The sequence below is a fragment of the Prorops nasuta genome, unplaced genomic scaffold (assembly GCF_024137725.1).
Source record: "Prorops nasuta isolate Cenicafe-Biocafe unplaced genomic scaffold, Cenicafe_Pnas_1.2 PNAS00032, whole genome shotgun sequence".
Lineage (NCBI taxonomy): Eukaryota > Metazoa > Arthropoda > Insecta > Hymenoptera > Bethylidae > Prorops > Prorops nasuta.
In genome coordinates this window covers 1178540-1205114 of record NW_027116829.1, presented here as the reverse complement: position 1 = coordinate 1205114, position 26575 = coordinate 1178540, and the positions used below count along the sequence as shown (strand labels likewise).

At 40.4% G+C, this 26575-nt stretch overlaps 1 protein-coding gene across 1 annotated transcript in view; it reads left to right on the top strand.

Annotated features, from left to right (window-relative positions):
* LOC136783214 (dipeptidase 1-like) overlaps positions 1–26575 on the top strand; it is a 122464-nt gene that overhangs the window by 37985 nt on the left and 57904 nt on the right. The window contains exons 4-5 of the mRNA XM_066743164.1: positions 17824–18107; positions 18538–18694. Of these exons, the coding sequence (XP_066599261.1) occupies positions 17824–18107; positions 18538–18694 (441 nt within the window). The remainder of the gene's footprint in view (positions 1–17823; positions 18108–18537; positions 18695–26575) is intronic.

Here is a 26575-nt window from a genome sequence, read left to right as displayed (position 1 = left end):
TACCTTGCTTAACTCGACGCAGCGGAACGTGAGCAATCGGCTGGATGGGTTGAACAGGATCGGAACAGGAGCAGAAGGCTTTGTGTCAAAGGCATGGCGTTCCCTAACTCCATTCAAGGTTCACTGACATATTATTAACGGATTATCGAATTTGAATACTCGGACGATTAAACACGAAGTTAGAAAATTTTTCGATAGACTCTCTGCACCCTCCGAAAAATAATATCCAATTTTTAATCGCTGCACGGCCATATCCCGATATTTCCGTTTCTCTTTTCTAAAATCTCCGCCAGGGCGTGTAGCTTTTTCACGAATTTCAACAAGGAACAACCGTATTGCGATGGTGTATAAGAAATAAAATGAAATTGAGTATTCGCTCCAATTGGTGTAATTTTTTCAAGCGTACGTGAACTTTATTCCTTTGACGCATGTGGGTCTTCATTATGTGGTAGTTACTTTTCAGTATATGGGTTTTATAGCTACTAGCATCTTTATGCTACGTATGTCCCATTATCACGTACCACTTTAAGCATGGCTGAGCTTTTTCAGAAAACTGCAAATTTAATATTTCTCTGTCTCATATTTTTTTTCTCATTTATATATTACACACACACACACACACACACACACACACACACATAGGCAAAAGATTTATTGCACAATTCGACGTACGAGAAATGCTGAACAATATTTTGATATTAAGAAAATAAATAAAAACTCATCTTACAATTTTAAATATTCATCCAGAGTTTAAGATCCTTGGAATGGATTTGAGTTTAGTTGGGAGAATAAGACCAAGTGGCTGGAAAAGTAGAAGGGTAAAAGGGCAATAAGAGGGGGAATGTAATAAAGCGTTCGGGTCATGGATGAGGTAAATGCAAGGAGTCTGAAACGATCGAGAAAAGGAGAATGGGACACGTGATTCGGAGAATAGACAACGCGTTGCGAATCCTCGACACTTGGCTTCCTAACTCGACCGTTTAACGATCGTACTGTATACCGATTCGTTGAGACATCGAAACTCGTGGACCAAAAATCTTCAGACTCCAACGCGATAAAGTACAAATACACACGAGTAAACTAAGAAAGAAGCTTTGCTGCACGTCGAATAAACTTTTTTACATTCCACTATTGAATTACTCAGCGTAATTTACCATGCTACTCAGGCTCTTTCCTCCGTTTCTACTTTGCCTAGCAATTTTTTTCTCCGGCAAATAGACTCGAGTCTCTCTCTCTCTCTCTCTCTCTCACGTAGCCTGAAAAAAGTATTAAGCACTACGGACAAATTGAAAGATTCGAGTGAGCTGCAGGAAAATTAACGCGTTACTCCCAGTTATCGCTTTATCATTTTATCTCAAACGCACAACCAGACGTACGAGATTTACGAGAACGTGGCAGAGTTGTACGTCCAAAATGCAGCGATAAAGAAAGATTTTGGATGGCACTTAAAAGCTCGAGCAGCAAAGAACACCAAAGGCTCTATATCTACAAGGGTGTATCCAGGTTTCGTTAACGGACACTTCGAAACATCTCGATTCCCTTTACCGAGAGATATACGACCTCGGGGGTGGAGAGAAATGAAAAGTGAGAAGCTCGAGAAAAGGATAAATAGCACCAGTGGAAAAGATAGATTCCGAGCTTTCTCCACGTGAAAAGGCTTTTTTCGCAGGAAAACGAATAAAATTTCTATACAGGATCAACGTCCTACCATTTGTCCGAAGATGGAATTAATTTAAACAGAGAAACATCGATAATCCGCCTACGAAAAGTCTCGTGCATAATTAAATTTGCTGGATCGATGGGCGACGAAAGAAAAATGCCGCAGGACTGTCGCGAGCGATCTGTAAAAATTGGGGAGGAGGCATATATAAACGAGGGGAGTGCACGGAGGCTGGAAAGTGGGGCAAGAAAGTGGGAAGAGTGGTAAGAAAACTGCAAAGGTAAACGTGGAAGATTTGAAGTGTAATGAGAAGAAGAGAGTGAGTGGAGTTGGGGAGTAAGGAAACTGAGAACCGTAAGAAAACTGTGGAACGATAAGGGTAGAAAAAGAGGAAGCTAATAGGGGGAGAGAAAGGAGGAACGAATAGGTAGAGGAGGAGGAGTTGAAGGGAGAGGGGGGGTGGCAGTAAACGGGAGGTTTAAGTAGTAAAGTGCCCTTCTCTTGGACAGTTGCTGGTACCCGCGAGGCTATTTAAGGGTGAGCGGCTCTTAAAGTACGCCGCTTAGTTTCATAACGAAGCAAATGGCACTGGGTGGCTACATAATACAGCCTGCTTTTAATTCCTTTGTCGTTTTGTGGGAAAAACCTAAACGAAGAAGCGCTTGCATTTGCCATGGCCCGTTTCTCTCGCTCTCCTCTCGGTCAAAGCGCTCGGAGCAACTAACAAGACTCGAAATGTATATATATATATATATATATATATGTTACTCAACCCCCTTCATTACTCCACTAGCTCTCGCTTATTGACAAGAATGGAGGTAAGGGTGCAGCGTTATTGAAGCTTTTGACGAATCTTGGAGGAAGAGTAAAATAATAAAGAGTCACGTTAATGTTTCATCCGGAGAAAGAGAAAATCTCCATTATACGAAATCAATTTTTAATACAATTAAAGTTTATATATAGTGATTAATTAGTGAAATTTATCTAAATCTAATAATTTTTTTTATTTGAGTAAAGATTAAATTTGCTCGTTGAGACATTTATAGAATTTTTTAAGAAAGAATAAATGTTATTCGTGAATTAAATGGCGATTGTTAAAATGTCTTTATCGAATTTCGGTAGCATCGATCCACGACTAATTCTTCTTTCACTTTCTTCGAGTTTTTGCAGAAAACTTTCATCCCCGTATCGATCAGAGTCGCGTAGAATTTAACACGGCTCCCCCTCCCTTCCCATTCTACAAGGTTATTAATCACCTCTAATCAAGGCCTTCCGTTTCTCCAATACTTTTCTCGTCTTTGAATTCTTTCACCAAAGAGTCGCCTTACGTTTAAATTGCGCCAGCTTGTAATTGCACCGATGCATAAGCACAAAGAGCGAAATAGTTCGGGACAGAGTCTCAGTTTTAATTTTAACCAAAAGTTTCTCTTGTGAAAAAACTGGTTCTCTCAAGTTCTTTTAAGCTGGCCCAATAAAAGGGTTAAATATTTGAAGAAGAGGAAGATTTTATATTCGATGAAACAATTAAAGAAGCTTCCTTTGATTGGCTTTTGTCGCGAAAGAGAGTTTGCGATTCTTCTTTTGAAAAAATAATAAATTACGGGGGAGAGTTGGAGGGGGGTGGGGGGGTTATTAAAAGCGTGGATTATTCATCGTTAATAAGGAGTAGAGGTGGCATTGTTCGGGGTAAAAGGGAATCATGGGGAGAGAGAGAGAGAGAGAGAGAGGAAGGCGTATGTGAAACTTTTGAGCTTGGCACGTGGTGTAAGTCAGTTAGCTGAACAACACTCGACATTTCATTGTTTGCTCGGATGCGTGCAATCAACACGGCCTGCTTGTTCCCTACGGGACTTTCCGTTTCGAATCACCTAATGAATTATAAAACTTGCCAAGCAGAAATTCCTGCGCGCAAACAAATTAACCCTTCGATATTAAACCTCGTTAATTAACTATAGTCGATCGTTCTCTGTTCAAGATTCACCACAAACCTTATTAACACTGACTCTACCATCCTCAAGTCAAACGACCAGCTTCGAGAGTAAATAAAATGTACAGAATTTATCGGTGTACGATCAGTGTTAATTACTCGTGATCATTCGTATTCCAATCGACTTACCTCGTCTAATCTTTTATACGCTTCACACTTTTTCCTCGAGAACCAACCACGAATCAGCGATACTCTAGCCGAGACTGTTGCACCATAATAAATTAGACGAAAATCATTAAGCCCCGCGCAATTTAACTGCGATCCTTTATTCCTTATTCGCTTTAACTGTTGCAATGGAATTTGCATTAATATCGCTTCGACTGGAATCCTTGACTCAAAATGAATCATTTCCTTGTCAACGCTGACATCCGTACGAAAAATATATATATATACAGCCGATGTTATTCTTTTGTAAATGAACTCAAAGAAATTTAACGAGATTTTGAGAGAGGAAGTCGAGGCAATTCCACATTAAATCGATACGAAATTAGTTGAGTACGCGATACGATCGGTCGAGGCTGCTTTTTTTGCCGAGGTTTTTTTCATTGTCAGCGATGAAAAAATTGTGACTGAAGCAATATTCGCGAAGGAAGGGAAGCAATCAGGTGGCGAATGATTAAAGCTACCCTGTCACTCTTTGACACTGCGCGAATTGTAGCTATATATATATATATATATATATATATCGTGGAGATCTTGCAACTTTGCCAGGGAAGGAAATGATTGTGCCCCGTGATTGCCGTTACGTAAGAATAAAGCCGGTCGCTTCTCACTCGGTTGATGAATCAATTAACGCTTGGAAGGATGGAGCTTAAAAAGTGAATTCTATTCCGTGCGGAAGATAGATTGCTCATTCGCAACATCGGTAATTACGTTTCGTCAAACCGAGTGGGCGCAGTCTCACCGTCGCTCGCCAATAGGATTTACGAACAGCCGATATTAACGAGGCCGAAAAAACGAAGGATGCTCGGAGCTCTGCTCGCCTGATGAAACCAACATATATAGCTATACTTAACATAAAATGCCAGCCCCAGATTTTCTTGCTTGAAAATCTACCATTTGGACAATTATTTTCTTTTTGCAAATATACTGAGTAATCGATAGGCTGTGGTAAATAATTGAAATGAATTTTTGCATATAGAAGAAATAGGCTGACGCAAGGTGACAGTAGTAGAGATCAAGCTAGAGTGCGACACAAGTTAAACGAAATTAGAGTTAAATATCGGAGAGGCGAGGGGAATTAACGAAGATTGTCGAGACAGGGTGTTCCCTCGGAATTACAATTGCCAGGGAGGAAACCCGTAAACGTCTCTCGTCATTCAATACCGAGTAGCGAATAAGCGTGAAATTATCCGAACGACGTGTGAATAACGCGCAGCGTTAAGATCTAGCAGCCGATACGAGGGGTGAGGATCGTGGCCGCTCGGCACACGACGCACATACACATACGCGATCGGCACGTACGTGCATATAGGCAACCACGAGTCTAATGCCACTCGCCACCTGGAAATAGCTCGGAGCGCAGGCTGAACGATCTTCGAAATCGCGGATCCACGACACAACACCTTCAACCCTCCGTATACCGCACCCTTACCCCCTTCTTCGGTTCTCCAGTCGAGCAAACCCTGACCCCTGACCCCTGGCTCTCGCCGCATACGAGTCAAGAATGAAGGATGCATAAAACATTATCGGCATTCTGTTAAATCTTTCTCTCGATCCCCCCCCCCCCCCCTCTTCCCTCTTTCACCGACACATTGAAAAGCTATCTCCTTTCCGTTCCCCGGAGTTACACCCAAGTGAAAACGACGAAAAGGGCGGCTGGTTATGAAAAATGGTGGAGAATAAATCGCGCCACCCTGACACGCGAAAAAGCTTTCTATGAATTAAAGTCGAACTTTCAGAAATGGATTTAGCGTCGTTTGAATGATAAATTTCTGCTTTAATCACTGAAATTTATATCCCCCGGTATATTTAAGTCCCTCGCTACTTTTATGTGTAATAGAACTCATCCAGGATCTTTCCAAGGATCAAATTTGGCGAGGTTTGATTTTAATTAGCGTAGAGTGACGGGTGGATTGGATTTTAATCGATAGTTTTCGTGGTTTGATTAGTTTTATTGTTGTATATTCTAGAATAATTATTCTCTTTGGTTGGGGATCCATTGAAAGGGGAGGGAGAGGTATTTTAGAGGCTGTAAAATCAAAGATAGCAAGTTGCCCGCGAAGCCACTTGACTATTTCCAACAAAATTTTAATAGTTTCTCTTTCGAGTGTTGCAGACAATATCCCAGACAATATTGATTGGAAGTTTCAATTTAGATGCTGAACAAGATTCTCCGAGTCCTTAAAGCTCGAGGAATCAGAGAGACAGACTTAAATTATTTAATTCCAATAAAAGGTCTCTTCCCTACCCGAGTAGTTTTTACCTCGACTCACTTCTGTTTCTATTTCGCAGCTTTCACAGCGTCTCCTCTGCGATACTCTTCCTTCCCTTATCTGGTCCAATGCCAATTACTCGAAACGATCGAAAAGCCAAAAGTAATTAAGCGGGACTTTTCTGATAAACAGACTGAAAATTTCAATAACGAATTAAGCTAAATAACCATGTTCGTTTGTATCTTGTGTATTTTCATGATATCGTAGAGAAATTTTATTCGATGATAGAGACGCAAGCACAAAAACACTCTTGATCCATTGGTCAATGTAAAACCATTGGCAGCTTTGAGAGAATAAATCGTCTAATCCCTTCAACTTAAAGTCATTTCCTTTTTCACTGCTAGCAATTCATCTGTGATAGCAGGAAACCTTCGGAAGCCTGGAATATAACAATATTATTTGCTTATTTGATTTAGTTTTCAACAGAGATTGATGCAACTGTACTGGTATCGTCCAAATAGAGTATATCATCGATACTTTGCTTTAGCAGGAAGTGGGCATTGAAACTTTGCGATGAATCGATATAATTATTTGCTATATACAGATGGAGTCAATGGCATTAAAGGGGAAGTAACGTTAATTTTACTTTTCATTCCACTTGCAATAATTTAACAGTATAGCAATATTCATTCGCCCGAAACGTGGCTAATGACGCCAGGCATTAGAATCCTGTGAATTAACCTCAGTCTCGTTTGCATTTTATATATATAGTACGTATAACATCGCATTTTCCATTATCCACGAGTAAATTTTATCCACTTGCTTCATCCTGAATCCTGACACACTGGATGATACATTGGAATCTGCCTATCTTGAAAACACACGATAGCGAAGTTTATCTCTGCGATATATGAAATCATCCGAAGCCATAGTTTTCGAAGCGTTGCTGAAATTAATTATCCGAAGGAAAAAATAAACAGCGTATGGGCGAAATAAAGGCCAAGCTAATGTTGAATTTGCAATTTATCGCAAGAGGAAGGGCAGGCTGAAAATACTTTGACCTTTTCCCCTTGAAAATGACTAAACATCCCTCTCGCAATTAGTCTCTTGACATATGGCTGACCATACACGGTAAGTTTCCACTTTCAGCTAAAAATAATTAAACCGGAAATACACATGGCTTCCACAGTTCACGGATGTTACGGGTCAAGTTTTTTGACCCTGCTTCTTCGCCTCTCTCTCTCTCTCTCTCTCTCTCTCTCACGAATTAGTGCAAGAGCATGACTCGATTATATAATTAATTTTCAGTTTCTCTCTCGGGATGGCATAAATTATCATCGTCATTCCCCTCGTTCCGTCTGCATGACTCACACAGAGAAACAGCGTTGAAGCAAAGACCAGCTCTGTAAATTTGCAAGAGTTTTAGGTCACGTTTTCGTTGATACGTTCTTCTTATTTTCTTCAATCAGTTGATGAGTAAATATCGTTGAATTGGGTGAACGACTGGCAAATCGTAAAATCGCTTCGGAGTGTTCACAGCGACGAAGGCGAAAAAAACTGGGCCACACACATATACCAAGTAGAAAGAGAATTCGCCAAAGCTAATATTGGTTTCTGCAAATGTGCTGATAACTTTTACAGATAATTCCTTCCTCTAAAATTTATTCTCAACTCCAAAACCGTGAAACAGTACGTTTCAAGGTACTAAGTCAGTATTTATAAAAAAAAAACAATCGCTATTAACATTCTTTCAACTTTATCCATTAAAACACGAGATTTTATCGAGAAAAAAAATCTGGCTTGAAAAACAATAAATTACTCGATATGTATTATCGAGAGCTAACTCTATTCTTTATTTTCCTGCGCTAATTTCAGTGTTCTCCGTATACCTGCTCACGAGCGTGGTTTGCCGCAAATAAAAAAACAAAATTAAATATTCCACACCCTTCTAATCTCGGAAAGAAAATAATATCAAGCAAATAAAATTTTACGCAATAAGAGCTTCGTATTCCGGACTGAAAATTAACATTAGATATTCTCTCGTAGACGCACGCACGTATCGTGCATGGACGAGCCAGTGGACGTGGGGGAGCAACAAAGGAGAAATTCAATTTTAGGGGTAAAAAAAAGAGTAAACCGAGAACTCGCGACATTGTAAAACAGTGAAGCTCGCGGTTGAGCTTGAGAGGGATGAAAGGGGTTGGTATGGAAGTGTAGAGGCAAATGAGTGGAGCGCGCCAAAGGGACGCGTGCACACACACACACACACGCGCGCGTCCCTGTCTTGCCCCTTCCGGCTGGGGGGGGGATTGAGGGTGGGAACAAGCAGGGCTAATTTCTCGTCGTTAATCGCGCTGGAATTAAGAGATCGAGGAGGTGGAGGGGGGAGGGGGATAAAGACGGAGTAGGGCTGCTTTTAGCCCATTTCCCCTTGGCACGCCCCTCCCCCTCTCCACATCCCCTTTGTAATCTCTCCCTTTGAATTCGCGTCGACGAGAAATTTATACGAAAACTTGACAATGCCGAGTGGATTTGCTTTTCTCTCGATTCTCGTCCCTTTTCACGCGTGCGTGTCCTTCCGCGTCTAAATTCCTCCGAGTCTATATACACTTATATATCTGTGTGTGTGTGTGCGTGGCTTATTCGCATTATCCAATCGCACACGAGCAAACGTCTGCGTGCCGCAATTGTACATACTGATTAGCACCTGCATTGTGTCGATTACGTATGTACACATTTAACGCTTCCACACGTGTATTTGCAACGCGTACACACAAGCACAGGTCCAACCTGTTCGCCACTGCTCCACTGCTGGTCTAAGAACGTACCTTGCACAGTTATGCGTGTGTGTAATGCGTGCGTGCGTTACCCGCACAAATATTCCTACAAATTAGTTTCGCGTAAACACATTGCCAAATCGGTTTACGACGCGTGTAAATGAACGCGTAACGAGAATCTTTGGGTGCGTTGCTGTGTGCTCGTTTATGAGGATTTGCATAATGTAATTATATATATATATATAATAGAAATGTTTAAGGGTTGGCGAGAGTGCAGTATAGAATCCGAGTAACGCTCCTGTAAGTAAGCACGTAACGAGACGAATACAATGAGAAATGGCTGTGTAAGATTGGGACACGTGCGACTGTTTGAGTGCATGTTCATCGAGGAGGGGTAGTAGCGAGGGGGATGGGACAGCAAGGGAGGGATATAGCTACAGTAATACATAAGCTGCAAGAACGCGAGAGAGATGCTCCTGGATGGTTCGGCGCAGCTTAAGCTGGACAAATGGGCATGGTGCATGAATTATTGTCGTTGAACTATTATAGCCCTCTCTCTCTCTCTCTCTCTCTCGAATTCTTCCCAACCCTCTCTCTTTTCACCCTTCCTTCATGTGCAACGCGCCTGTTCGGAGTGCCAACGCCATTACCGGAGCTAAACTCCGAGGGAGCCACTTCCGTACCCCTTACTCCCCCCCACCTTCGAGATCTCGTGTAATTTTCATATCTAGACCATGCACGGCGCGGAATTTTAATTAAATTAAATGCCTTTTTTATCGGGAATTTTTCTCGATTAAAGGTACCATCCAGTCCTTCTACCGCTACCTTGTCACTGCGGGAAATATGTTTTCATTCCACTGTAATTTCAAATTACCCTCCAGCTCGTTCAAATTGATCCATCCATGGCAACACACATCGAAACGTTTCGTTTCTCATTAGTTTCATCGCCAGTTGAGAATATTTAATCGCCGCTTATTTTGTTTTCTTTCGACGAAAATAACTTTGTACATTGTTCGCCAGTCAAGAGAGAAAGAGAGAGAGAGAGAGAGAGAGAGAGGGTATACGTGCAATTGTGCATTTTTCTCTCTCCACGCGCTTTGGAGAAATTTCGTTGGTTAATATTTCGTTTTGTTACGCGATTGCTCGTACATGATTTATGGTATAATTGATTCGTTAAATTAATTCGATGGAGGAAATGATTATTTAGCCAGCGGCATTAACGGAAGTGCATGTTTTTCGCGACTAGTGGAATTATCGTGGCGCGCGCTTTTGCAATTATCTGTAACGCGAAACAAACCGGCGGAGTACCTGCCTTGCTGCCGAATTCCGCTTTCCAACGATACGACTAAAGTTTCGTGGCTCGGATAGTTCGTCTGAATAATAGATACGATGCAAACCAAATGCATTTTGTTATTTCACCTTGGCTTCCCAGCCAGAGAGCAAACTGTAATTATAATCAATTGATTTAAATATAACCAGCTGCAGGGAGAATCTCTTTGATAGAGTGGAAAATCTAATTGAAACGAAAGGAGAGTGTTATTTGAGATAAATATTCTTTATTTGTATCAATCTCCACAACGTTTATTCCCCCTTCGACCTCTACTTTCCATATTTTTCCTTTATGCAATCCTTACACCACTGCCATTAATTCTTCTTATACACGTTTATAACGCACAGAGAACACGTAGCAATTATAAAGTATACGCACACGATTAGATTTTATCGAAAAGAAGCCAGCGAGAGATAGATGGAGAGTCAAATACCAATAGAAACTTTTAACACTAATACTGTGGTAGCTAACAAAGAGCTGCTCTCGAAAAGAGAGCTTTGATTAGTTTTTGTCGGTAATTGAAAAGTTTAGAGATCAGTTTTCGGTGAGCATCGCTCAACTTTGTGAATCTTTGAGAAGCTGCGAGTTTTAAGGGTATACACGTGTATATATATACATGAGGTAGCCAGTATCGTCTAATAGATAAATAATTTTGCTGCGCAGTTGGGATAAAGCTTTAAAGGTAGCAGCAGACCGACGACGAGTCACTCGAAATGAACACAGACTATAAATGCGAAGGTGAATGCACCTTAAGGGAGTTGATATTTAGCCGACTGAAGACGGAAGCACTTGTCGAGGCTGGATCAAAGTAGAAAGCCTTTGCCAGATTTAGCACGCTTACTGGTCCCTTCGTTCCATTAACCTATCTGCAAAATTCCACCCTTCTCCAATATACCCCCCCCCCCTCCTCCCTCTTCCCCTTGACTTCCTTTAACCTACCCGCTTACCCTTTTCAACCCCTTTCTTGTATCGCCTTGTTGCCATCCACTTACACTACACAGTGCTAAACACACACGTACACGAGTGCTTCAGACACTCCCACCACCCTCTACCCTCTCCGATAAACGCAAAGCAACAAGCTCGTGGCTTAATTCATACACTCTTTATACTCAACTACCGATGATAGCATTAATTTGCAGCAACTTGTGACTAATTAGAAACGATTGCCGGAGGATCGTAATCATCAGGTACGATGAATTATACGCCATTCGTTTAATTTAATGTAAATAGTATAAATATTTAATGAGACTAGAGAGCGTGGAAACAAAGCGTTCGTTTGCATATTCAAATAGGAATCTTGGCGAAATTTACCCTAGCAACGTTATATCTAACGTATATATATATATATGGTTTTTAAGGGAGACACTTCTTGTGTGTGTGTATATATATGCGTAGAATCGAGAGAATAGGCAATAGTGTAAATAGCGAGAGTCGGTGATCCGCCAGCTTTTCCTATGGATTCATACTTGAAATTGAGGGAAAGTTTGCGTGGTTGCGAGGTGAAAAAAGAAAGCGAGGAACATACGAAAAGCCGCAAAGAGCTAGAGATTTGTTCTAAAAGGGACCGTAAGTCTTTGTCTAGTTACCTGTAGGTACCGCAACTCTGCGATCGCGAACTTCCACGGACAAAAAAGACGATGGTTAAGAGCCAAGAAAGCAGAAGAACCAGTTAAGAAACTAGTAGCAAGAGCCAAGAGAGGAACGTTGAAAGTCCCTCGTTTAGTCCTGAATGTTCTGAATTAAGGATCTTCTGCTTTCTTCTTCTACTTTTTCCCCTTTTTTCTTCTTTTTACTATTCCTGCCTTTCTTATTCTACTTCCCTTTCCTCCTCTTTTTCATTGTATGTATATATATATATATATATTAAACTTCATATTTTCCTTTGCCCTTTCAAAAATTCATTGAGAACTTGTCAACTTTATAAATTTATATTCGTCTTTCCAACAAATGTTCATCTTCTGAAACATAAATTTTACTCGTTCCTCATTTTTTCCTTACTAGAGAAAAGTAGGATTAAAAACTCTTGGTGCAGTATATTTTAGATAGAAACCCAACTTATGCTCGAATACGTTTATACAATCTTTGGAAATTATCAAGGTATATAATTGAAACAAGCTAATTTATTGGCTACTGATCTTTATCAATTTCAGACTCATTTGTTAGAGGTAATTTTATTAGCTGACTATATAGTTTGGGTAATTTATTGTATAGTGAGAAGTTTCTGATAAAGTTGGAAAGTGCCAACGTTCTTTTGCGTTGAATACCATGGGATTTTTTCATGAATTTCCAAGGTGAGTGCCTTCCGGAACAAATTGGAAAGAATTTTTAATTAATGAACCTGCTGCCAGGAAATTGTCGATGGTCCGACAACGCGTTCTACTATAACCATTTATGATTTCTGAATTTCTTCGTTAGAATTTTGTTAAACAAAACCGAGCTTGTTACGTATAGGTGTAAAATACACGTGGAGAGTTATCTATAAGACTGTGGGATAAAAGAATTAGGTGATTTAAGGCTAGTTTCTTGCCAGAAAACTGATATAATTATTGATAATGAATGTTTGAGAAAATTGTCTGACAAATTATTTAGTTGTATCACTTACTGAAATGATTATCTTATAGAAAATTGTTTCGAAAGTGAACTGTATTAATTAGTACTATACACATATTAAAACAATTAAAACAAGCGTCACAAGCGAACAATTTCGCGTGTTTCAGCTGGCTTTTTTAATTAGTTCAATTATATAACTCTTTAACGTAGTTGTAACAACGCGGAGAATCAGAAGCGAAGCTTCAAGTTTTTAAGCCGTGTTAGTGGGTCACTTAGGTGCAGGCCATTTACCGCTGTAACTGAACATTGAAAAAACCATGAGATTTTTAAATTCTTATTAAATTCAATTGCGCAAAGAAATTTAAGCGTAAGGAAAATGGGAGATAAAAATTAATTCGGTTTCCTATAGAAATGCTACACGAGAGTGACCACACTTTTAACATGCCTCGATTGCAACAGTTTTATTAAAATTTACTCGTCGATCTCTATATTACAAGTATCGTGTTTAATATAATTTATAAAAGAGAGAGAAAAAAAACTGTTGAATTTATATCGAATGTATCCCTTGACATTAATATTGCAGTTTTTGTTAACAAGCTCTGTTAAATTATTTTTCAATATATACGGTACATCTGATAAGATAAAAAATATGAAACGTCAGATAGTCTTACAGTAAATAGTGTTTCCTATTTTTACTAGATTGTAGAACACACGACAGTATATAAGAATGGCATCCGTCGTGAGATCAAACTTGCTCTTAGTCTGCAGTTTTAAGAAATTGCGAAGAGTCTCTTTGCGGAAAATCTGTGAGCTTAGAAATTCGGATCGTTGAGGAGATCAAGAGTCGAGTTTGTTGCTGACTAATACAGATGGAAAGTTTGGACTTTGATTCGCCTGTGAAAGTTTAGGAGGAGGAGGAGGGGGGGGGGGGGATTTCGATGATCGTAAAGGGTCTGACAGTTCGAATCAGGAACACTGTGCTCTCATTGGGAATATATATGTATTTCAAAAAGGTCGGAGTTTCATTGGACGAAAAAATCACTGTCATGGGACTGAAATTGTAGAAGAGGTTAAATATTTTCGAGATCCCCCTGAAATTAAGCTGAATAATTGGATCAGAGAGGGAACGTTTTGGAAGGTATGGGATCAGCGAGGAGGAATGAATTATTATCAGCGTGCAGATGGTTCCACTGGATTATTATGCTCTCTCGAAGGTCTTCCATGGTGATCCAATAGACGATCTGCCAAAATCCAGCCGAATCCCCCGATATTTCTCCTTCCTTCTCGAAAATTACGACCTGCGTGAGTTATAAGCGTCATCCCGACATTCAACGCGACTTCATGTACTTTTAGAAGGAGAAAAAATTATTTCAATCGAGTAAATACGTGTATTAAACTTTGATTCGATCAATATTTAGCTCATTAAACTATACTTTATCATTAAAATATCATTGATAGCATTAATTGTTCAACCAAATCATCGAAGCATTTTATTGATACAATTTAAATTGAATCAAATCATTCATATATTCTGCTGATTCCGAAATCTTACTAAATTTAATTTGTTGCTTTGATTATTCAGCAATCAAATAGACGTGATAATTCGAATAAATTATTTTGTCTATGAATTCGAAGACATTTAATAGTTGCTTCGATGCAATGTTTCTCTCGTAATATTTATTTGCAAATTTTTATTTCGCACAAATATGAATTTTGCCAGCCTGAGTATATATTCGGTTGAATCAACTAATTTTTTCCTCGATGTAACGTCGAGTAAAAGTGCAGTTCCTTTCAGTGAAAATAACGATCCAATAGGAATATTTCTTTCTTCGTCCCCCTCTCCCCAGCAGCCATCCGCCTCCCCCTTAACCACCCCCGCAATGCAGAATTTTTATTGCACCCTTCAATAAAAATCCCGACGTCTATGCCACTTTTGCCTCTGCCCATAAATCAATATCTCGAATATCAGAGATTCATGACTAAGACGTCGGTAATTGCAAAATAATTGCCATGATACCAACGATTGGCTCTCGCCATCGTTTAAGCCAATTTTATGGCGCCGTTCGATTAAAATTTCGACATCCACGCCACTTCTGCCTCGGCTCGTAAATCAATACGTCGAATATCCGAGAGTTCTGTTACTGGGACATCGATAATTGCAAAATAATTGGGATGATTTGGATGATTAACTATATAGTGCATCGTTGCTACCAGAAATAATAGAAGAGTATTTTAATACACGAATACGTGTGCTGTATCCATAAATGGATTCCGAACGTGCTTTCCTACCTTCCAAAGTTGACTCAATTAATTCAAAGTCTTCTCGCATCTAAGATTCAACTCGAGAACGTATAAGGGCCTCGTGCAGGTTTTTATTTTTAACTCTGCACCTTATTGCATGAAGTTTCACTGACTTTGAACGGATGTCGATTATTCAATTGAATTACCTCACACTCGATGATTTTCTCAGCAGCTATAATAATCCATTGACTCGTTATAATGTCAGCCTTGATGACCCGCAGGCTAAACCGTAGGAAGTCAACATTTTTATTTTGCATCTAACGCACCGCCAGGCCCATGTGTGTGTGCCTTTATAAGCAAAGGGAAATTTATGTCGGCACAATTTCACATTGTCCATGCTGTGTATTTTCTCTCCTCCATAAACCGAATTACAAATCAGTTATAATCGCTCGGATCGATACCATCGTTGTCATTGGCAATGGATGAAAATGCTAGTAATAGGATTTCTGCCCGTGTGTACATTTTTACTATTACACTCCTTTCGCTTAATGGACGATGCATTATACACACATTTAATAATAATCGAACAATCAACGACAGATCAATATTATTATTTATAGAGAAGAGCTTTAATTATACCAACCAACTCATCGACGTGGAAAAACAAAGATGGTGCATGAACAAGCTCATCGTACTTTCATTGAAGAATTTCTATATTCGCACTCTTACATGCGACAAAAAATCTTTGGTAAGAGCTTTATCTCACGATACACACGTGATATACAATTTGACATTAAAATCAAATAAACCAGTACGAGAGGATCTTGCTGAAGATCCTCCGAGAGTCGCTATATGATAATTTATCAAATCTACGGAAAGCCAGTCGTGAAGATGTTGTCCGGATTAAGGGAGAAAGTGGAAAGGGCGAAGAAAGGATGTTGATAGGGGGAAAAGCGCGTCGTGTGGGGTTGGGTTAAAGGCAGTTGAAGAGGATTCTCACTGACCTGGCCTCTCCGTTAAGGTTTCGTCCCGGTACGGCACTTGTGCGAAAGTTCCACTATATATACGACGGTACCGTGTCCGTTCTAGCGCATTATTGTGCTCCATAAATACCGGAAACTCGCTGTGGCGTGTTGCAATGTGTTGGTGAGTCGAGGAACAGTCCACAGTCGTATGTCAGCGCGATAAAAGTTTCGCACTGGCGACACGCGTGAGAGCTCCGTGCGCGCAGCGTCATTGCACTTTACGATAGTTGCACCACGAGCAACCAAACACGCTCCGGCGGTGCTCGAGAATGGACGAAAGCCGAGGCTAAGTTTGCGCGACCGTCGAATAGAGAGCTGGCTTGCCAAGGTGAAGCGCGTGCGGGGCAAATGTAACGATCCTCCACAACCCTAAACAACTAAATTCTTTCCAGCTCTTCCGCTTCGCTCTAAACGCTTTTTCACCACTCAACTGGACATCGCTGCACCAATGATATTTCACTTTGCTCCTAGTGTATCCACTTGCCCTCGGTAATTGCTCTTCTTAAAAGCTTCTCTTAAATTTGATGAAATTCCCCTCCCTTCTTATTGCCACCCTTTCTTTTCACGTCCTCCATTCACCCCCCCCCCCCCCTCCCCCTTCTCTCCATCTCCACTGGACGTTTAACCTCCACTTGAATTTATTTGCTCCTGCTAATTGTCGTCTCTTGGAGCATAGCACTCGGCGAGACGAAATTTCAATCTATGTCTACTGAAATTTACACGGTTTTTAATTGGTGCTTCGGGTTACTATGTTTTTTAGGGAAAATTTGTGGGAATTATGGAATGGTCGCTTTGTTCTAGGGTGTTGAGAACACAGGGGACTCACATTGACTCTCTTATTTTTTTGACTCGATTTATTTCAGCTTCGAGGATTTTCACGCAAACTGGGAGAGGCGATGGGAAATTAATTAAAGCATCTATATTAGATAATCTTGTTTATTTGTATTGTTAAATAAACTATCGTGCGACCGATCGATACGAGGCGGCTTTGATTGATCGATGGGTATTAAATGATAACTAATAGGAATATGCCTAATGATTTTATCGAAATTAAGCCAAGGTTATGATAAAGCGAATAAACGACGTTTTAATAAATGGCTCAGGCAAATTGATTAATCATAATGTAATCTTTGCTTTTGATACGCCCCTATTTATCAAGCCAAAGTGTAGGCAATTTTTGCATTTGCTTCCGCTCCTAATAGAAGGATAATTGACTGATTAATTACCTCGTAACTGCACAACTTTACTAAACGTATCAATTTTCAGATACTCCCGCATTCTTCGCTATATTTTCACACGAATCTTTGCACGAGAAATGGATACATGGCAATTTTAAAAAATATTCCGAAAAACGTTAACCGAATGTGGAAAGCAGACCCCTCGCAGTGCAATGATTCGTTCTATTATTTCAACAAATACCCACCGTGCTCCGCTTCTGGGATTAAACGACAAAATTAAAATAGACGAAACTATATTATTCTACACTGACAAAGTTAATTTAGACTGAAAATTAACCAAGAATTTAATCATCTGTATAATTGCAATTTTTGTCCCTTTATTTATAACAGAAATTATCATTCCCTCGTGATTATAAAAATTAACAAATCTTTGATAGTTTCTCAGTAATTGCAAGAACGCTTCAAATTCGAGTCACTTTTCAAGGATAATTTTCAGGATAAATAAATGAGTTTACCATTGAATCAACTTGACACACACGAGATTCAACAAATCCAATGTTGAACCATATACTATATTCATAGCTTATTCAGTATCAACTAAATATATTAATAAAAGCATCCGTTGTGGTAATTAATAATTAACGTGATGAAAGAGATATAGTATCAATAATTAACCAGAGGCATGCTTTTGGTGTTTCAGACGACGTGCCTAACAGAACTGCCAGACGTAGCACCGTGCAACGGTACCGTGCGACTTCCGCCGCCTTGCGAGGATTCGCCAAGCAGCGGCAGCAGCAGCAAAGACAGAAGGGACGAGAGTCCACGAAAAAGGTGCCGAGTTTTAGCGCCGATTCTTCTTCTGCTGGCCGCACTTTTACTCGGAGGACTGTGCCTCCCACTGCTACTACAATCCGCCCCTGCCACGCACCAGCAGAGGCTGGACGTGATCAGGAGGATCCTCACTGAAGTGCCTCTGATCGACGGGTCAGTAATTACACTCTTTTTCTCTCTTCCGTCTCTCTCTCTCTCTCTCTCTCTCCCTTATAACTTCCTTCATTTTATTCTCCATTTACTTACTCCCTCCCCACCTTCATTTATCTCACAAACTACGATATTTCTAAAAAATCAAAAAATCTCGACACTATTTTCCCTTTGTTTTCACCCCACCATTTGAATTAAACCGAGTGGGACGTGATATCGATTCCTGTCGCCCATTCATTTTCAATAATGGCATGACGAATGGGAACGCTTGCTTTGATTCAGAGCCACTTGACGCAATTTCTACCTATTCCTAATCAAACGTATTGTAGTAAAAATAAATATTTCCTTTAATCTCTTTCATCCACCAAAATTGTATTTCATTTATTTTGCTGCTTTGTAAATTTTGTATATTAATGTAGGAATTTTTTAACAGGCACAACGATTTGCCTTGGAACGTCAGAAAGTTCGTACACAATCAACTGGGCGAGGTCAACCTGAGCAGTGACCTCGGCAGAGTCGACCCTTGGGCTAGGTCGGTCTGGAGCCACACGGATATTCCTAGATTACGTGCTGGTCTCGTCGGAGCACAGGTGACTTTTTCTACGATTTCTCCCATTTTCTGGAATAGTATAGGAAATTGCGCAAATCTCTCGACTAATATCAATTCGTAAAACAAATATATATATATATATATATATATATATATAGCGTGGAGCATTGATAAGGTGAATTATTGCACAATCGTCCAAATAGCTACTAAAGGCATCTCCACGTTTTCCTCCAATTGTTTCGTGCCACCTGAATTCTCATCATTCTCTCTCTCTCTCTCTCTCTTATTTTTCCTTTCTCTCCCCTTTTCCTCTGTGTCCTTTGCACTAACGATTTACGACTTTTCCCGCAAAGATAAATATCGGAAGGAGCACACGCGCTATCGTTTCACTCTGCTTCCTTTCAGTCGAAATGCTGTTATCCCGATTGCTCCACTATTAGTTGAATTTCTCCCCAAGCTCTCTTGACCATAATAATAAATCGCAAATAAACTATCAATTTTCGATAATGCTCCATTCGATAATTAGCTTATTTTTATTTTATTTCTCTCATTTTTTCTTCCTCTAGAAAAAAATTCACGTGAGTCCAACGTGGCTGTTATGTTAATTCCAAGGTAAGTTGTAATTTTTATTTAAGAGGATTTTTTCCAAGGAGATTTATTTATCGATGGGGAAAATAGGAGTATAGAGAGAGAGAGAGAGAGAGAGAGAGAGCGAGAGAGAGAGGGAGGTGAGACTTGCTGTGTTTCAATCTGGCAAACTTTGAGTGAGTGCTCTACCCTTAAATCCCAAACAAGTTTCTCAGCCTCGTCCACTGCAACTAGAGTCCAAATGCGGTTAATTGGACTCAAAGAGAATCATCTGGACTGGGAAAGAGAGATGATATACTTTGACCACGAACGTTCCATCATTGAACATTCAACATTCGTGTGGGCCAATCTCTCTTTGCCACTTTTAATTATTTTTATACCATATATATATACTCTTGTCTTACACTCCCCAATATGTCCTTTTTTCCAAACCATTCTTTTATACACCTCCACTTCGGATGGTGCGTGAGTGCAACAGCAATTGGCACATACGATTCTCTCGTTTTGCACTGGCTTAGCTGAACTGTTAATTAACGTGAGTAATTACGTATCGACGCTGAAAACTAAACTAACACTTTAAGCTTTATCTGTGAAACTAACAGACGTGCTGTTTATTCTCGTGAAAAATATTTCTCTCGCTAAACGTTCTCTGCATTGTACTATATACAATATGATGCAGCTCAGGTGTTACGTGTATATTTTAAATGCAGCGAACGTTAAATAAAGTAAACCAGAATAATTATCGTTTAACTGCGATTTGGCGATAATTTTGTTAGTTCTGTATAAGCTCTACTGTGCCTGCTGCAATTAATTATGAAAATATTACAAATATAGAGAAAGAATAACTTACCGTAGAATCGATTTATACTAAACATATAAAATTAGCCAGTGGAAAATCGTTTTTATATTGAAAACTACAGTAAACAGTTTTCTTATCCCTACCTTTTAGTGTCAGTGGTTTTTTATCTTTCCCTCTCATCGTCTATCCAGGCTCATCTCGTATCTAGTATCTGGATAGGCTGTAATCGGTGAAACGGGTCAACAAGTGAGCCACTGACTCTTATCGGATGGAAAGATACTGGTATCTTCGAGTTGACAGAATACAGCCAATCGGGGGACACTTCAGATCAGCCTGGAAAATATTGTACTCTATTTCCACCAGTCGACGATTTTCCACCTTGTGGCTTGACTCCCCCCCCCCCCCCCCCCCTCGTTTATGCTTTCTTCCTTTCCCTTTCACTTTTTCTCCCTCCAAGACTCGAGTCCTTTACCCTCGTAATGACATTTTTTTAATCTACGAATCGCTAGACTTTTTTAATACTTTTTCAATTAGCGAACAGCTAGAACTGGATAAGTTAACGTCCTCTTTCTTCCACTAGATGCCACGGGGATTTTTATCCCTCGAGTCTTTTCCGCCTAAACCCTTAAGTCACCGAAAGTTGTAATTCTTCAGTTCAGAAGATCAACTGATAACTACCTTACGGGAACAATCAAATTATAAGCCTGGCACAGACGTCAGGACTTGTACAAGGTGTGCATTTAATTCCTGTCATCTCGAAATCCTTTAAGTGATTCCAAGGTGAAGACTTCTATAAAAAATTTTATCTCTTACCATAAATTAAATAGTTTTGATCAAAGCTGCCAAATTTGATTCGAATTGAAGAAATTTATCGCAAATAATCAAATTCACCAAATCCTCTTTCCTTCGTACAATTTCTTAATTAATCACAGTTAAATGCACACTCTGTACACTCAAAATATACTACAACTAATTATAAAGTCTTTACTGTTCTTTTTTTTCTTTCATTCGAAAAGAGAATAATTAAATATGCTCTCATTTATCTTACATTTACCAAATTATTCTTAAAAGGAAAATCAATAGGTGCAGGGAAATACGTCGTTGGGCCAGTGATGATGAATTAGAGTGTAAGTTACGTAGTGGAGGTAATGATTAAGAATGGCTAATTAATAGACTAATCGTAATATCGATTTGTTGATGGAGACTGGACTGAAGCGGATTGGTCCCTCTCATTGTTTATACCGACCAATCTAACACACAGGACTCTCTTAGCGTAGGAGGATATTAATGATCCTCCGGGCACGTTTCATGACAGAGCCGAGCCAATTTCGATCTGGATCAATGGCGGTACCATGATCAGCTAAACCCTCGGTAAAGCCATTCACTTAGGCTTCTATACTAGCTGCGATCGCGCCACTAATACGCCACACTGTGCTTTCCTTTGCTCTATGCTATACTACACTCTACTCTCTACTATGATCTACTCTGATCTACCCCCTCTCCTATATTCCTGTCCATTCCCCAAATCTCCATGTCCTCTCTACTCTTTCCACTCTTATCAACTATATATTCACCCTCGATACTTTCTCCTACCCATAATGCACCACTCCCCTCCAAATCTCATTTTTCTATCAACCCCTATATATACTTCATTTTCCTTTCTCCCAAAATTCAAACTTGTTCTCTTCTTTTGTACTCCTCCATATAGCTGCGGTCGCGTTACTAATACTTTCCTTCACACACACACACACACACACACACACACTATATACTATAGTATGGTCTACTCCACGACCTACCCCATTTTCATATCCATGTCCATTTCCCAAGACTTCGCGACCTCCACTCTTTTCACTTATCAACTATACGCTTTACATACTTTTGCATATACACATACTGCACCATTCCTTTTCAAATTTAATTTTTTTATCGTTGCTTCTATATTTCATTTTCCTTTAACCCAAAGTTTAAACTTGTTCCCTTGTTACACGTTGTTTTTAGTAACAAACGCATTGTTGCTTTCATTCGTGTGTATATTTTAAATTATGTTATTTATTTCTTTACTTTCACCACCTACGTCACTCGTATATAGTAAAATTCTTTCGAAGAAAAAATATGGATTTCACAATTTAACTCCCTCTTCTCCTCATTTTTTGTTTACTTCAATCTTATAACATTCCATCCCTTCTACGTCATATTTTATCTTGAAACCTTGAAATCATTCCAGTGTTTCCGCGCTAAATTTCATAAATCTTTCTCATATTTAGAGTTTTATATATTATCATTAACTCTTTTCTCCAATTTATTCCTCTATTCACCTTTTTCCTTGAATCTACTTCAGCAGCGACGCTTTATTTCTACGTAATTCCTATTCATCCATCAAATCATTCATCTTCAAAATTGGCTCAGTAGCTTTTCTTTCTTCCGTATATACCGTGATCGTTCAACCGGGAATATTTCACCTTCCCTCTTCATATTCCTCGAGCACCACATCCTTGTCCATTTTTCCATTAGATTTTTATTATTTCCTGGTCGCTTTTCTTCAATTATTTCTTAGCAAAGTCGATAAAAGAGATGAAGCGCAGTTCGCAGCACTTTTGTGTTTCAATTCTTCAGCTTTTTGATTCGGTCTTGAAGAGTCCGCGCGTTGGTGGCTGTTGTTGTCTGCTAAAGCCCTCGATTCTTTATCGTTGCCCGAGAGTCACCCCCTTGCTACTCCCGAGGGGCCGCGGACTCTCACCTGCGAGATTAGTCGGAGAGATTAGATCGGCGCTTCCCTCGTGGGAAACTGCGAAGAAACTTCGATATTGCCATTCTCGGTTCTCACGCTCCACGCCAACGCTCTCGCACGCTCCTTGCCTCCTCCATCGCTCGGGCACACACTAGCTGATCACCGAGTTTTCCCTCGATCCTAATGCCCGAGCAGAATAGAACTTCTTCCAAGATCGCCCTCCGATTTATTCCACGATCGCTCCTATATTAAATTCCTCTCAATTTTCAAACTTCCTTTACCCCCCCCCCCCCCCCCCACCACCTTCCTACCTCAAACCCAGAAAAGACCCAGTACGTTTAAGCCACTTTAACTCTACATTGTTTCCCACTCGATTCCACGGGAATTAGTTTTAAGATAAATTCACTTGTCGCTATTTCGACTCGATCTGACTTTTTCTTACGACAGTTTGTATACCCCTTCCTCTCCCCTCCAACTAGTTTGTCAATTCTAACGAATTACCTCTCAGCCAATTGTATAGCTGTTATAAGTTAAACGTTTCTCTCGCCCAGGACCAAATTGTGTTTGTACTACTGCGACAGCTGCCTCCCCCGTCTGACTATTTTCTTCCACGATCACTGGATCCTGCTTCGTGCCAGGACAACTCGGATTTCTCTTATGTGAACGATGCATCCTATTGACAGTGGTTATGGGAGAAACTACCGTGTTAATAGTAATTTATAGTTTACTTGCATTATGCAGCTTATTATTATGCATACAGATTATAGCCATAGCTGAAGCTACCCTAAAATTCCCTGGGGAGGAACTTGACTACACATCAGAATGTTAATTTACTCGTAACTTCTTGCCAAAGTCAACCAACACACTTTGCTCCTGCACCCTGCTTTCCAAAATCTCGTCACGTGAAACTACACTTTAATTTTCTTATATCAACTGCTTCATATCCATCCTCCCCCCCCCCCCCTCCCCCTTCCCTTACTCTCACCACTCTATTGTGCTATTAACGATATGGCTATTAGCTCTCGTGTACCTGTCAACGTAAATTAATTGCCACAGTCACAGCTGAGCCTGTTACATAAAATCACGCGAGAGCCATTAAGAGATTAAGCAACGTAGAACTATATATCTTTTGTTGACTATTTTCTCAATCCAAACGATTAAGGACTAATCGAATCTCGATATAGATACGTAATTATTAAATACACCTTATATTCGATAATATCAATTCCGTATAGAAACTGCACAGTCGATGCTATCAGCCATGAAACTCCAATTTTCAGAGTAAGTGGAACGAATCAATAATTGGGGCAGCATTTAAACTCGGCTCCATTATCTCGTGTTGTTCCACTGGAAAAAGTCTGATTTTTGGACAAAACATTTCTCATTTTATTGGGACTTTTGTACTACCAGGCATTGCTCGCTCTCTAATCAGTTTCCCTCGAAACTTTTCCGACATTTCGATCAAACGTATAACGCCGTACTATTATTTTCTTAGGTCCTCGCAGTACCTACAATCAAACTTTGTGTTTTGGCTTGTTCTCTCCACTGGAAATTGGGCGTTTTTGCGAGGGTCGAAAAGTCGATAGGGTCGAAGGGGAAAAAGTTTCAGCAAGGAGAACCGGAGGAGAACTGTATCTATATACATATATATATATAAAGTATAGAAGGAAAAGGTGAATAAGCGTTAAAGGAGCTCACGTAATTATTAGTTTGACAATCGAGAAGCGAATTGCGAAACGCAAGCTCTTCGGCCTATTGACACCGGCAAAGTCGTTAGTCGACCGATCCCCCTAATCCAAATAGCATCGGTGGGGGGCGAACTTGTCCAAGTCCCGAATGCAGCACAATCCGAGCTGAATACGTAATGAGTACGTGGTCTCTTGGCTTTCGCCCGTTATACGGACTGGTCCATTATAACTAATCGTTCGGAATGCTTTGCCTTGACTACCCCCTCCCCTCTCCCCTACCCCCTACTCCAACCCGCCCTCTAGAAACACTTCCGGAAACGCCGGGAGTAGCCTGAAAACCCACGATTAACCTCCTCCAGAAAAACATCCATAACCCCCCCTCCCCCCTCTCCTTTCTCCTTTAAAATCTGAAATTTCGCAAAACTTCCATAAAATCCAAATAACTCGAAAAGAACGTTTGAAACTTTCATCAAACTGCTCTCCTCCGTACTTACATCCAATGTTATTTCAATAAAATATACTCCAGTCCTTCGAGTTTGGTCGCGGAGCCTTTTTTCCGAACGAGGGCAATAATAAAATAACGATACTTTTCTCCGAGTTTAATCGTCGATAGTCCCTTCTGCTTCCCAGGAGTGATCACAATGCTTTAATAAGGTTGGAGTAAGAAGTTTGGCATTGGGAGAAACGTATAGGATGTAATTTGTAACATCTATACAGAATTACATTGAACCGAGGGCAAAGTAACCTGTACATACTATATATATATATATATATATATAGAAGGTTCCGGTCGCTCTAAGCAATTGCAGTAGCGATCGAGCAATATTCTTTGATTACCATACCTCGTTAGCGAAATGTTAACAAGACTGGCCAGCATCCTGAAGGCGCCACCGAAACACGTTTGCCCAGTGTTTGGTCTAACCTGTAATTTCGACTCTCGCGCCGCAACTCCATTAGCCTAAGGTAAAGGAGCGTCTGCCAGTCTCTCACAGAGAAATTCTCCCGATCGCTATCACTCTTGCACTCTCACACACACACACACACAGGTACCAGGGATTGCCAGTGGTACTTCTGATTCACACGCTCATCGATCGCGTCTCGTTTGATTTCGCGGGCTTCGTCAATTGGAACGGCTGCCTCGAGATTCAATAAAGTTGCGCCGAATTGGTGGAAGGTGTCGATATGCCAATCACGCCTCGAAATTACTGAAACGTTGCTGATAGAATGCTGTTTGCAGCTGCACACCTCGTTCCAAGCCCGTTCAGCTCCCACCTTCCCTCTACTTCGTTCACTCACCTGGCCGTTTCATTCTCATCACCCTACCGCCCGCGCCACCACTCGTGCGTCCTCCCCCATTAATTATGAAATTCGACTCGACCCATCGAAATCGTATAGTCCTTCCACCTCTTCCAAGTCAACCGTGATATTCCTAAATGTTTCTTATTCGCTGCCTCGATACTCCATCTCGTATATCAAATCAGTATGCAACTTTGCAAAACTAATATCATCCCTCTGTGTTTTATTATCGTAAGAAACTGCATTGACGTTTGTTTACAACTCGATATTCTTCTCGAAAAATATTCATTAGTTTCTCCCAGGGTGGATCAATGTTTCCAGTGGTAAAATTACACTGCGTGTTGTGACTGGCAATATTGGATGTTGCGTGCGGAGGTTTTCCTTCGAGTTTCACCGGACTCGCCTGGAAAATTATTAACATCGAAGATGGAAAAGTTGTGGAATTTGACGACAAAGTCTGTGTGTCAGTGTTGACACGTGTCGATACGTCAATCAGTTTTGGGGATTAGCGGTAGATGGGGGTAGATAGGGATAGGTAGGGGGCTGGTTTGCACGGATGGCTGGTAGTGGTCATTCATCCCTGCACATTTATGCAGCTGCGAAGCCTACCGAGGGCTGACCAGTGACAGCGAGGGATGGCACATGCCAAGCACACACCGATTTATGTCTTCTATTTATTACACGAGCCCTCTGGATGTTATTTACCCCCTGGCGAGGTCGACCCACCCCGAGAAAAACAACGAGCGCCTCACTGAATGCAAAGATAACACCTGTGAGCGTATAAAATGCGTGTAAAAATCTCATTCTTCAACCCCCTAC